Source organism: Anabrus simplex, chromosome 1 (genome assembly GCF_040414725.1).
Source record: "Anabrus simplex isolate iqAnaSimp1 chromosome 1, ASM4041472v1, whole genome shotgun sequence".
Classification (NCBI taxonomy): domain Eukaryota; kingdom Metazoa; phylum Arthropoda; class Insecta; order Orthoptera; family Tettigoniidae; genus Anabrus; species Anabrus simplex.
In genome coordinates, this window is record NC_090265.1 from 1,336,048,907 (window position 1) to 1,336,063,523 (window position 14,617).

Genomic DNA, 14,617 nt, shown 5'->3' on the forward strand with positions numbered 1-14,617 from the left:
GGTAGACTCAGGTTATCTTATTCATAAGTTAGAAGTAACAGGCATGAAAGTTGCGAGAGTGATTACTGATACAAACAGGTGGGAACAATGGCAGGAGGGTACTCGTAATGAGGAGATAAAGGCTAATTTAGAAATGAACTCAATGGATGAAGCTGTACGCATAATACGGCTTCGGACTTGGGGTCATGTAAAGTAAATGGAGGAGGATAGGTTACCTTGGAGAATAATGGACTCTGTTACGGAGGGTAAAAGAAGTAGGGGTGGAGCAAATCGACGATGGTTAGTCTCGGTTTAAAACGATTTAAAGATAAGAGGTATAGGACTAAACGAAGCCACAGAACTTGTTACAAATAGAGAATTGTGGCGGTATTTAATACATCCACAGAGGCTGAGCGCTGAAAAGCATAACGGTCTATAATGATGTATATATGTGTGTATGTATGTGTGTGTCTTACGTCGCATTGACACAGACAGGTCTTACGGTGACGAAGGGATAGGAAGGGCTTAGGACTGGGAAGGAAAGGAAGCAGTCGTGGCCTTAATTATGGTACAGCTCCAGCATTTGCCTGGTGGGAAAGTGGGAAAACACGGGAAAACCATCATTGTGCTCATTTTACAATTTCATACCCAAAATATTTATTTTAACACTCAGAAGTATAAAGTAGATCTCCCAAACAAGTGTTACTAGAGAACACTGACAAGCGAGCTCGATAGCTGCAGTCGCTTAAGTGCGGCCAGTATCCAGTATTCGGGAGATAGTAGGTTCAAACCCCACTGTCGGCAGGTCTGAAAATGGTTTTCCGTGGTTTCCCATTTTCACACCAGGCAAATGCTGGGGCTGTACTTTAATTGAGGCCACGGCCGCTTCCTTCTCACTCCTAGCCCTTCCCTGTTCCATCGCCGCCAAAAGACCTATCTGTGTCGGTGCGACGTAAAGCAAAAAAAAAAAAAAAAAAAAACCCAACACTGACACTTGCAAGTAAAGTGGAGGAATGGATATGGTGCACATACCTCTAATACGACTACAGCAATATGACGGTGTCAGGGGTCAGCGTGGTGGTATGGAGAATTATCCACTCAATTTTCTCCGCCCACCTAATCGCCAGCCCACCATTTAACACCGTGCTTTTACAGATTAACTATACGAACAAAAGTGATCAAATTCTCACTTTAAAAACAAGTGTAGTTTTCATTTTGTGATGTTATTTCATATTCAGGCAATATTTACAGTTGTGGTATATTGCTAGATACATGATTCTGAAAGGAAAGTGAGAACACAAGGAAGTGATTAACAGCCCGAAGTGATGACATTTCCAGTACTTCCACTACATCAGACATTCAACACAATTTTCTCCTTGCATGATCAAAGTTTGATCGTTTGCCTGTGCACTAATACAAAGCACTGCCAGAACTTGCTGCATTATCATAGCTTTTATTAATTGATTTGTGAAGTCTTTATACCCAAAACGAAGCTGCCTCTGTGGAACAGTGTTAGAGTGTCGGCCTCCGGATCCCAAGATAGCGGGTTCAAATGCGGCAGAGGTAGTCGAATTTTGAAGTTCGGAAAACATCTATTCGACACTCCATGTCATATGATGTCGGCTTGTAAAAGATCTCTAGTGACACATTTGGTGTTCACCCGACAAAATTAATTAAATCTCAGCCATAGACGGCCAAATGAGTTTCGGTTTACTCGGTCTGCCACCTAGTAGGCCTATAGTAAAACAGAACATGGAAATTGACGAGCAGACAGCCATATGGTGTCAAATCGAAATGTCTACACACGGTAGCTGAGGCCATACGATTATTATTATTATTATTATTATTATTATTATTATTATTATTATTATTATTATTATTATTACCTAAACAGACTTTGTCTTTCGAAGTACACATCCTTAAGGCTAGTTTATGAGCTAACTCGAGAACCCTTCTGCTTGGATGAACCTCGCCTCAAGTTTTTACTGCCATCAGCACCAGACAGTACTAGATGAATTACTTGCGCAGAAATCAAGCATCTGGAGCGACTTTTGTGTAGCAAACGCCATGGTTATAGATGAATAGAAGGACTCAGGATATGAACTACGACACATCGTGACACGGTTTTCAGTGCACGATTTTCACTACAGTCTTTGCACCTATCAGAAATAAGTTAATTTAGGTTAGACACAGCGTGTCACCGTACTTAGAATTATGAACGCCTCAATAAGTTTGTTATATGTTCACCCATATGGATGAATAATCCGTCTACCCTCTGTTCACTCAACTTCTAAAATGCAGAGCCTTCCCTCAACATGTATTTTGCATATTTTGCAAATTTTTAAAAACCATGTTAATGTTATGTTGTTTTACTTACTTCTCATACACTTCTTATGGAAATCAATTGTACCAAAATCTTTCAACTTCCACATAGAGTTGCACGTTTCACATGTGCTTAATTCTCTCTTCATTTAATTTTGCCATGTTATTAAGAAACAAATAAAACGCATCTCAGTGTGCCTCCGCTGAAGGAAAAGAATATGGAAATAGCAATTATAAAAACATTAGTTGTCGACCTGGCTCTTCCAACCATTTTCGAATTATGATCACATTTACAAATAACGTAATACCTTCCAGCGATCTCACTTCGTCACGTTTCGAACACTCCCCATGTTGATGAGTGAAAGTTGCTGATTACCAATAGTTCTCTCGGATAAAACTATTCTTAACGTACGAATTGAACGGTGAAGTTTATATGTTACAATAATATATATATATATATTGAGGTCTCATACATAGCAATATTTGTAAGCTAATGTGAAAGACTAAAGAATTTTCTTGCTTTCGGGACGTTCACTAGAAAGGATTTCTTTATAAACTATAACCTCTTCGACCTTAGAAAACGATTGCATAAAGAGTAGCTAATATCGGTCTATGGTCATTTGTATATTTTACAAAAAAATATCAATTATTTTTGACATGGCCAACAGATATCGCTCGTGCTGTGTCACATTCAGATTAATTATACCCTTGTTCTACGCATGTCTTCATTGTTATTTCAGTGTTAAGAGGCTGAATGTAGTGAACTGACTGTTCCAGAGGAATCGCTTTACATACTACTAAATGTTGCTTATCTGATGGCTCGTACCGAGCGAGTTGGCCGTGCGGTTAGGGGTGCGCAGCTGTGAGCTTGTATAAGGGAGACAGTGGATTCGAACCGCACTGTCGGTAGCCCTGAAGATGATTTTCCATAGTTTTCCCTTTTCACACCAGGCAAATGCTATGGCTATACCTTAATTAAGGCCACGGCCGCTCCCTTACCACCCCCAGCCCTTTCCTATCCCAAGCCCATCGTCGCCATGAAGAAAGGCATAAGCTCTTGAGGTTCATTTATCTGACGCCAAAAAATGAGCACGAGTTTCGTTCCAAGGGAGAAAATGGAGATGGCCACTTCATTCCACTTAATGCTGAGGTTATAGAGAGTAGGATACTTTATCACCGACTAGCAGTTACCCGCGGCTTTGCTCGAGTGGATTTTGTAATTTGTTAAAATTTGTTCCTCGGTACTGTACTAAAACAATATCTGAAAATCCCTAAAGTATAAAGTATAAAAACTCACCGAAAAATTGAATTACATCTACCCCATACACTCTTTGTAAACCACGTTTGTGGTATTGCCATTTGGGGCTAAGATGGCCATGCGACATAGAACTGTACATGTGAGAAACATTCTTCTCTCAAATTGAAAAAAAAATGAAACATGTTTATTTATTTTAAAAGAGGTTTCCAAATACCTATTTCCACGTCTGAAACATCCTCAGTTTTTCACACATAAGCATCCCTATAAAAAAGAATTCAACCCAATTATCATTCCTTCCCCCACCCCACCTAAGTGAATTGTCCGAAAATAAAAAATTCATGTTTATTTTTAATGGAGATTCCAAATACCGATGTTAACGTCTGTAACATATTCAGTTTTTGAGATATGTTCCCTCACAAAAAAATTCAACTTTTTTCACCTTTTCACTCCTGATAAGTGCCTTTTCCGAAAACATAAAAAAGCATGCTCCTGTATTTTGAAAGGACTTTCCAAACACCAAGTCTCACGTGTGTAACATGCTAAGGTTTTGGCACAGGCCTATACTATACATATACCGGTACGCCTTTTAAAAATTCAGCCGCTTTTTCAATTATTTTCACCCCCTTAAGTGGATTTTCCAAAAACAAAAAATACGTGTTCCTTTATTATTAAAGGATATTCCTAATACCAGTTTTCAAGCCTGTAACATCTTCAGTTTCTGAGATATAAGTATCCTCATAAAAAGAATTCAACTTCTTCTTCATGATTTTCCACCCTTTTCCCCCCCTTAAGTGCACTCCGAAAACAATAAATACGTGTTTGTTTATTTTTTTAAGGAGATTCAAAATACCAATTTTACATATGTAACATCTTTAGTTTTTTTAGATATAAGTATCCTTATCAAATAATTCAACTACCGAGCTCGATAGCTGCAGTCGCTTAAGTGTGGCCAGTATCCAGTATTCGGGAGATAGTAGGTTCGAATCCCACCGTCGGCAGCCCTGAAAATGGTTTCCCGTGGTTTCCCATTTTCACACCAGGCAAATGCTGGGGCTGTACCTTAATTAAGGCCACGGCCGCTTTCTTCCCACTCCTAGACCTTTCCTGTCCCATCGTCGCCGTAAAACCTATCTGTGTCGGTGCGATGTAAAACAACTAGCAAAAAAAAAAAAAAAAATTCAACTAATTTTTCAATTCGTTCACCCCCCCCCCCCCGCCCCCTAAGTGGATTTTCCGAAAACAAAGAAATACGTATTTCTTTATTTTTAAAGGAAACTCCAATATCAATTTTCACCTGTATAACATCTTCAGTTTTTCAGTTATCACTATCGTAATAGAAAGATTTAATTCCCATTTTCAGACTTTTTTACTCCCCCACTCCCAAGTTTTCCAGAAACAAAAAATGCTTGTTTCTTTGTTTTCAAAAGATTAAGAATACCAATTTTCACATCCGTAACAGATTAAGTTTATGAGATGTTCTGCAGATATTCTCATTTAAGAAATTCACTACCTTTTCCAGTTCCCTTTTAGTAGGTTTTTCGAAAATAAGTTATCTACGTTTCTTTACTTTTACAGGATATTCCAAAAAACAATTTTCACCTCTGTAACAATTTACGTTAATGAGATATACTGCAATATAGTCTGTTGAAAAATTCACCTCTTTTGTCACTCCTGTTCATCCCCCATTAAGTGGATTATCGAAAAACAAAAAATAGGTGTTTCTTTATTTTTAAAGGAGGTTTCAAATACCAATGTTCGTATCTGTAACATGTTCAGTTTTTGAGATATAAGTATCAACATAAAAGGTATTCAAATCATTTTTCACCTTTTAAATTCCCATTAAGGGATCTTTCGAAAAGAAAGAAACACGTATTTTTTTATTTTTAAAGGAGATTATAAATACCTATTTTTATGTCTGTAAACGTTTAAGTTTATGAAATATAGATATGCTCATTTAAAAAATTTATCTCACTTTTCACCCCCTTAGTGATGGAATATCCAAAAATCCTCCCTTAGTGAGCCCCTAAACTCTAATATAAACATAGCCCCAAAATTTCATTTCTTTATGTCCAGCAGTTTTGGCTGGGCGATGATGAGTGAGTGAGTGAGTGAGTTAGTCAGTCAGTCAGACAGTTAGTTATTTTATATATATATATATATATATATATATATATATATATATATATATATATATATATTCTTGCATGAAACGTCTTGATCTACGCAGAGATAGATAGATAGATAGATAGATAGGTTTGCCTTTATGTTTATATTGAAAACAAATGCAGTATCATTTCTGCATTCATTTCAAGAGATTTTAGAAGAAAACTCTGGGAAACGTAGTGATTAAGACAGTAACACTAATTTACCATCAATATGGCCGCTGTTAATTTAATTTCGGACCCCAAAACGATACTTCTCCCCAGTCACACAATCTTACCACCCGACATAAGCTATTGGGAACAAACGAACAGAAATATACGTATTACTTTATACGAAATATTTTCTGGTCCGCCTCTGTGGTGCAGTGGTTCGCGTGACTAGCTGCCACCCGCGGAGGCCCGAGTTCGATTCCCGGCTCTGTCACGAAATTTGAAAAGTGGTACGAGGACTTGAATGGAGTCCACTCAGCCTCGAGAGGTTAACTGGGAAGAAGGCGAGTTCGATTCCCGTTTTAGCCATCCCGAAGTGGTTTTCCGTGGTTTCCCACTTCTCCCCCAGGCAAATGCCCGGATGGTAGCTAACTTAAGGCCACGGCCACTTCCTTCCCTCTTCCTTGTCTATGCCTTCCAATCTTCCCAGATCTCCACAAGGCCCCTGTTCAGCATAGCGGGTGAGGCCACCTGGGCGAGGTACTGGTTCTCCTTCCCAGTTGTATACCCCTGGCTCGAAGCTCACGCTCTAGGACACTGCCCTTGAGACGGTAGAGGTGGGACGCCTCGGTGAGTCCGAGGGAAAAGCCAAACGGTTAACGAATTAAGAAAGAAAGGAAATATTTTCTGCAGATAAAGAGGATTTGTTGCTGACGAGCGTTTATAATATAATGAAGCCATGACCTTAAAGGGTTGAATAAATAACAATAAAAATTAATCTTTTCTGCGTTATTTCTGGGGCTGATGGAGGCCATCTGCCTCATGTTAGGTTTCGTCTCATGTTTAAGGCTGCTTGCTTTTTTTTCTTTTTTTGTCGGGTGATTTTCCTAGTTGAGGTTTGGGCTTTGGACGGGGTTTAAGGTTGAATGACCCTACTTACGCCATGTAATTACCCTGGCTCATTTTTAAGTTATGGACCGGAGTGTAATGTCAGATGTCCTCACTGATGCCACTTGACTTCATAATAATGTTATTGGTGTTACGTTCTTCTAACATTTAAGGTTATCGCAAACATCAAGGTTCCAGAATTTCGGTCCACGGGTTCTTTTGCGTTAAATCCGGTAAATCTACCTACACGGGGCTCACGTATATGAACAACTTAAAATACCACTGAACCTATATGCTCTAAGACATATTTATGTCAAAATAGTCTGAGCCATATAGCCCAGCTAAGTTTTGAGTTTTGGACAGGAGTGTAAGGATGAATACCCTTACTGGCTGCATGTGATTTTACTAGGTCAGTTACAGGTTTAGGACAGGAGTGTAAGGATGAATACCCTTATTGGCTTCACGTGATTTTACTAGCTCAGTTACAGGTTTTGGACAGGAGTGTAACGATGAATACCTATACTGGCTCTCTTTTAGGTTTTGGAGGGGAATGTTCGGATGCCCTTACTGACTGCATGCGGTTTCTTTGGTTAACTGTAGGATTCTGACATCGGTGTAGGGTTGGATGCCTTTTCCTAACGGTATGTGATTTTCTTGGTTTTAGATTGGGAGTTAAAGCTTGATGACCTTTATGTCACCACGTGGTTTTTCACCTGAAAATTCCATCCATAGTTCCACCAAGATCTGAACTCCGGCTGCCTGCATAGAAATTCAGTAGTCAAGCCACTGCACTAATCACGCGCCCTGTAAATTGGAAGTTTGAATCATTGTGCATCTTTGAAATATGATTTAATGAAATCTTTTATCTACGGTATTACGTTAGCTACTTCACTATGACTAATGCTCGATCTCCAGGAGAGCCAAAGATGTCAAATGGTGTCAAATTTGCTGAAAATCAGATGATTGTAAATATGTCTTAAATGTTTGCATGTGGTCTTTGCTGGCTCAGTTGCAGGTTTAGGACGGTGCTCTTACAGACGAAATGCGATTCTTCTGGCTCAGTATCAGACTTTGGACAGGAGTGAAGGGCTGAATGTCCTTGCTGACAACATGTGATTTTCCCGTACGTCTCTTGGTCATGGCCATCCATCAGCGGTTGTTAATTTCAGATGACCGTCAGCAATAAGACATAGTCTGCACGGTTGCTAGGTTACAATTCCGTCGAACATGACACAATTTTGTTACACAAATTTTCGGGTTGCTCCCAGCTCTAAGACATATTTATGTCAAAATCGTTCACTTTTCAAGCATTTCCTGGCCGACATCCATCTGTCTTAATAGCTTTTTCCTCCAAATGTGGATTCCCACTAGTGGGAAAGGCAGTGCTGCCCTTATCTGTAGCGTCGATGAGAAACTTATTTTCGTGAAACATGGCGTTTGGTTCTTAAGTCATCGCTGATGTAGATATCGTAGCAAGTGTATTATTTTGACTTGATGACTATGGTTTCATTTGCAATAAAATATTTAATAACAATAAACAGTGAACATTTAAACTAATTTTAGGTTTTATAGCCTGACGGATAAGAACTTACTTGAGAAGATTTCCAGCCTCTTTACTGCGGTAAATATCACACTTATGAAGAGCCTTGTTAGGATTTCCTGGTTCGTACTGACCAGCAGCCTGGCACAACGCCCTATGCAGCTGGAACTGTAGCACCGTACCAACGAAGTACCTGTAAACATTGAATTTTAATTTTAATGTATTGATTATTTACATGCACCTGAGAATGAAAACCCTCTATGTAGCGTGTTTATAATAAAATACAGGTTGAAGAACACATTAACTAAATTATAATATTACATTAAACATTAAATTTAAAAGTAGATTTCAATTAGGATTTTGCTTGTGCAGATACTAAATCGAGTAAAATAAAACATATATTATGCACTAAGTTTGAAACACAAGCATTAGACCTATTAATTATTTTGGAATACAATAATATTAAAAACTGCACTGATTAAAACAATTGTTTAAGAAATATACGGCTTTCTGACTGATAAACACAATCTTGTGTGTTCTCAACCCCTTGCACATGCCTCCAGGAAGAAAGATGTTAAGGGCTGCTTAGTTCAGTACAATTAGTGGTATTTGTGAAAAGGTAAATATTAAAGGTGTTAATCATACATAATGCCGTTCAAACAAAGGATTTGCTAAATTTATTGGTACGATGGAAGGGAATTTGTAAACCTATTATCTCTCTTATCTACTGACTCCATAGGTTTAAATTCATTATAAAGTTAGAATGGAGTCTTCCTTTTCAGAATATTGTGATTAGTAACAACTGCTAAGATCTCGCAACTTTTATGACGTTTCAACCATCGCAGCTGTATGTAACAGGGGGTTGTGTGTTCATCGCGCCAGGCATTCACGAACGCATGCATTGTGTACCCTTTCTAGTTTGATGTTCAAAAGCGTTATATGCAGCTGGACCATAGTCAATGATCAGGAATATCAGAATTTGAGCCAGTAGAACGCCAAATAGTGGTGCATTTAAATAAAATGCAATATAATGCCATCTGGCTCTGCAGCGGTCGCCCTAAAGGTGCCTTGAGCCACGGCTATAGTGGCTCTCAGAACCCCGATCAAAGGCGCTTAAATGAGGATAGAATGATGTAAACACAGTTGAGGACGCTTGATATGTCGACTGTAGAAGAGGATATAGTCTGAATAACAAAACACTTCTGATATAGAGGAGCCACGATCAGAACCAAGCGAGATAGCTTCACGATTCGGGCTATGCAGCTGTTAGCTTGCCTTCGGGAGTTCGTGAGTTCGAACCCTACAATTGGCAGCCATGATGATAGTTTTGTGTGGTTTCCCATTTTCACACGGGGCAAAAGCTAAGGGAGTACATTTCCTTTCCTATTCAATCGTGTGTGCGTATAGTTTAAAACGGTCTCGGGTTCGATTCCCGGCCAGGTCGTGGATTTTAACCGTCATTGGTTAATTCCATTGGCCCGGGGGCTGGATGTTTGTGCTGTCCCCGACATCCCTGAAACTCACGCACCACACATAACACTATCCTGCACCACAATAACACGCAGTTACCTACACATGGCAGATGCCGCCCACCCTCATCGGAGGGTCTGCCTTACAAGGGCTGCACTCGGCTAGAAATAGCCACACGAAATTAAAAAACAATCGTTTAAAACACTAGTAAATAACTATACTACCAGGGAATGGCTGCACAGCGCTCGCGACTTCCTCGTGCGTCGGGATATTGTCCGTAACCAGAAGATCTGGTTTGAAAGCGTGCGCTCGGTTCACTTCCTTCCTGGTGCTGTGCGTGTGCCAGCCATCATTTCTTCTCACAGTGGAATACGAAATAGAGCGATGTTACGTAACAGCTGAGGTATCCTCCTTGTTCCAACAGCAACTCTATGTCAAGGGAGCGAATTAAATATTATATGTATTTATTGCTATCGTCATCAAAGCTCCCGAATTTTCATTCCAAAATTCTCCTCTGAATCGGCCAGGATTTGAAATGCGGTCACTAGGGTGAAAATCCGGTGAAAATCTCACTCGGCTTTTACATCACTGCAACAGCAGTAGTATGTAGTAGGCCTACTTTGGGTGTGACATGATGCTATAATTTAGGTAATATTTCTTCCAATCTGCCAATGTCCAGTGTATTTGTCAAAGGGTTAGGGAAGTGGGTTTGTATCCAGACTTGACGGGAAATGTATCCAGGACCTCCGAGTATGACACCACATCACGATCTTATAAACAATTTCTCCATTTTAGCTATAATTCGAACCAAACATATCCATGTGATCTCAGTTTTAGATGCAATCTGAATCATTGGGAAGCATTTTAATTTAAAAACTCCCACATATTTTGACTTAGATTCGAACAGCAACGAACCCAGTGACAGTGGCACTGTTTGTTTTACAAGTTGTTTTACGTCGCACCGACACAGATAGGTCTTATGGCGACGATGGAAAGGCTTAGGAGTGGGAAGGAAGTGACCGTGGCCTTAATTAAGGTACAACCCCAGCATTTGCCTGGTGTGAAAATGGGAAACAACGGAAAACCATCTTCAGGGCTGCCTACAGTGGGGCTCGAACCCACTATCTCCCGGATGCAAGGACACTGGGTTATCACGCTATCTAGATATACATTCATCTCCTTCCAGATGTGCACATGTGTGATATTTCCGAACAGTAGAGGAAAGAAAGTATTCAAAAACCTCTCTCTAAAATATGTACCATCTAACTGAGCTGCTAGTCGTGATGTCCTCAAGCTGAACATTATCACGCCTCACGGTCCAACAAACGAAGTTGTCTTACATAACCGTGGATAGTAACACACTTCTTTGTGGTACACAATATCGCCACGCCCGGTGAAAAAAAGCCGACGTAATGCTAATGGACAATTCACAATCATTGACAAGTTTAAGTAACGTACAATTTTGTCCTTAATATATCTGCATGGTTTTAAATTTTTTTATAATCTGAGAATGTTCTTTTAGAATGGAACATTTCATTCCACTTATAATTGTCATTTTTTACAGGTATGCTAGTGTGTCCTAAGAATAATATTCGTGTTTGACAGACTGAGAAACTTGCAAGTTTCTTTATTCTTCTGCAAATGAGAATAGCATTCAATCTTCACCAGAAATGAGAACCATATTGGTTCAGGCAGACAAAGGCGGATTGGCATAGAGTTCATCCTATTCCACTCAGTGCCGAGGTTACGAATACTCGAAGCTTTGATCTTCAACTCCCCTGCAGGCCTTCATGATCTGTACGGAGATGACTTTGCTTGTCATTTTGGCATAACTTTCCTAGAAACTAATTAAACATCAAATATGTAGATATTTATTTGAAGTACCGTATTTAATTACATTCCACCGTTGCTGATTTACGTTACTGAAGTATTGTTTTCTTGCGATATTTGAGTGAATTACTGTAGGGCCTACTTATCCGCACAACCTCCGTCTTCCTTCTCGCCAGACGTTTTCTATCTCGTCTTTACACGAGATACCCGTCTTTCTCTGTTCATATCTACTTTCCTTCATTTGTAATTTATTCACGGTGTTATCGCTCAACACCTTGTTAAGAAATTTCCTAGAAATCACTACGATCATTCAGATTCTCTTCTCTGCCGAACTTGGCGTCTGCATAGAGAGCAGAAGGACTGACATTCAAACACATGAACAGTATTGACAGATTTTGTAAAAATTTCACATGATATTTTAGAATGCCATAATTTTCATGAGTTTATTGAAAATTATGTTGTCATACAATTGACATTGGGAAATAAAATTACACAACCTTCGTTAGTTAATCTAGGATTCTGCTTTTCTTCTTCTCTTGGTTATACAGAATATGTCGTTCATAACAAGACGTAGAAACTCCGCACCGAGTTTAAAACCCTTGTACAGTATGGATGCTACATTCCTCTTCGAGACTCCCTGGGAATGATGTGATGATATCCCAGAGAAGTCAGCTGGTAATTAAGGGTGCTAACAGGTGAGAGACCCGTGTCACTGGAACGTTAAAGAACCCCCTTTCAAGGCAGTATACCAGCACTTCAGCTTCCCCTAAAATCAATAACAGGGAAAGGAAAGTTATGTCCTGTATTCTGCCGCAATTGTGCATGATGTTTCCCACTAATCGCCGTATGTATATTGAAACCTTTGGTCCATATTGAGGGATACCTACCTTTCTTACCTATCAGCAAAGTTCATGAGATCTGTCTCTTGGGTCGTATCGGGTTCTTCGTCACTTGCTGAGGTAAAGGTAGGGTTCAGTAATTCTAATCTATCTACTGGAATGAAAGGTCTGTTTAAAAGATTCCTATTTATTCAGGAAAATTCTAAAGCAATCTGATATGTCAACGGTATCATAGAAGTCAATTGTGTCCACTGGACACCACAATCATTTTTACATAAAGGTCAGAACACTGGTGTGAGACTTTAACGTAACTGCCTGATGGGCATTCTTACTAGAAACCATTGTCTCAATTATTAATTATGTAAGAAAAGAAAGTCTAGAAATCCTTAAATTCGGCTTCCATGTGAGACTGCATGTACCATCATAGTGATTCGTTATGGTCCAGCGCTCGTAACACGAACTCTGGACTCTGGGTATAATTAAGGCAGTCCAATCGGTGTGTGCCACACAGTGGTTCTACGGCATGGACCCTTAATTGAATCGATGTGACCTGCGTCTATGTCATGGACCGACATCTAAACTTCTAAGTTACTTTAAAGTCATTGTGGATGATGACCGCAAGGAAATGATGCTACAGTGGCATATGGCCCTAATCTAAGTCACTGAGGTTGATGACCCCCTGACCATCCAAGTTTCTAGGCTGAAGGCTAAACACAATTAAGTTACATCGGTTGATGACCAAAGTTTCCACTTTACTATCCCCAGCACATTCACTGCTTAATCAATCAAAGTTAAATAATTACAACAATAGCAATGCTCACAAATTTTGTGGCAGAAAAATCCATTTCCTTCGGATATGTCCCCTTAATCGTTACTTTACCATTTAAATATTCCCCAGAAAACAAACTAAAATTTCCAGAATGCATCTCCAAGTTATTCGCTTGATTAAAGTTATTTCAAAGTGCGGTTTCACTGAATTTAATAATTAAATAAATTTAAATGATTTAACGAAATGTTAAAGAACAGTAAATTTTATTTCCGCGGACTCTGGTTTCTTCACAAATTGCTACGCAGCTGTGATGTAAATTCAATCTTGTGATATTTATCTGGCTGGAAAGGAATTGTTACATAATTCATGTCCAGTTATATATCTTGTCTCATGATCTCACACTTTAAATCTAATCTAGTCCTAACCGTTATTAACACTTGGATATCCTAATAATCTACGTACAAACCAAACGACTCGCCTTATAATTACGATGTCATATCTCGTCATACCAATAATAAATTTTTGCGCACCCCTCACAGACAAACCATAATCACAACCATCGCTCTATATTTTGGACAACCCTGAATTTGGTTACTCTTTCCTTATACTCGAAGTTCGCGATTTCAAATGTTCATTACGTCCCCAATTAAACAAATTTTACAGTATTCCACAACACTCAGGTTATTACCGGCTATGAATTTCAACTAAATCCAGCATTTTAACGTTCTCCCCGGCCGAGAATACAATCTCAATTCCACGCCTGTCCCGTTATCATACGGTGTAACCCTCTCAGCTGAGGCCTCTCGTCCCCAAGTTCGCTTGGCAGTAACATGAAACACTTGGTTTGTTCCAGTTGACTGGCTTCTCAAAATGCTCCCTTTAAACTCTGCCGACATAATTAAACAAATACGATGTTCTAACCAACAAAATGCACAGATTATGCTTCAAGATGCCCACACTAATTATACCCGTCGCAAATTAATACCGCTATGGATTTCTATATATTTCTTTCCATTCCCAACATTATAAAATATTCCTCGGGCTATCGTGTCCTGGCTTCAATGACAGGTCCAACCTGATTCACAAATCTCATATCAACTCATACGACAAAACTAACCTCTGTTTCCCAACTCCACAACTATCACCGACAAAGAACTGGAAATAAATCCTTACTAGAAATCTTGACGTCTAATATCGCACAATGCATTAATCATGAATAACTTCGCATAACATGATATCGTATTTTTTATAACTTGATTTTTACGAAAAAATGACTGAAACATTCTACTAGATCTTTTTATTGTCAGTCAGACACAGTTTAAAATGGGCCCAGAAAACGTTTCTCTCCGTGACCAAATTCATCACCCTAAATTCTCACCCGACAGCGCGCTTCCACTCGATTGAAAATGA

The 14,617-nt window shown here is 39.2% G+C and overlaps 1 protein-coding gene across 1 annotated transcript in view; it reads right to left on the reverse strand.

The window, feature by feature from the left end:
* Window positions 1–14,617, reverse strand: part of LOC136858850 (angiotensin-converting enzyme) — a 192,855-nt gene that overhangs the window by 82,103 nt on the left and 96,135 nt on the right. The window contains exons 2-3 of the mRNA XM_068225754.1: window positions 9,994–10,100; window positions 8,352–8,492 (exon numbers count right to left, since the gene is read on the reverse strand). Of these exons, the coding sequence (XP_068081855.1) occupies window positions 8,352–8,492; window positions 9,994–10,100 (248 nt within the window). The remainder of the gene's footprint in view (window positions 1–8,351; window positions 8,493–9,993; window positions 10,101–14,617) is intronic.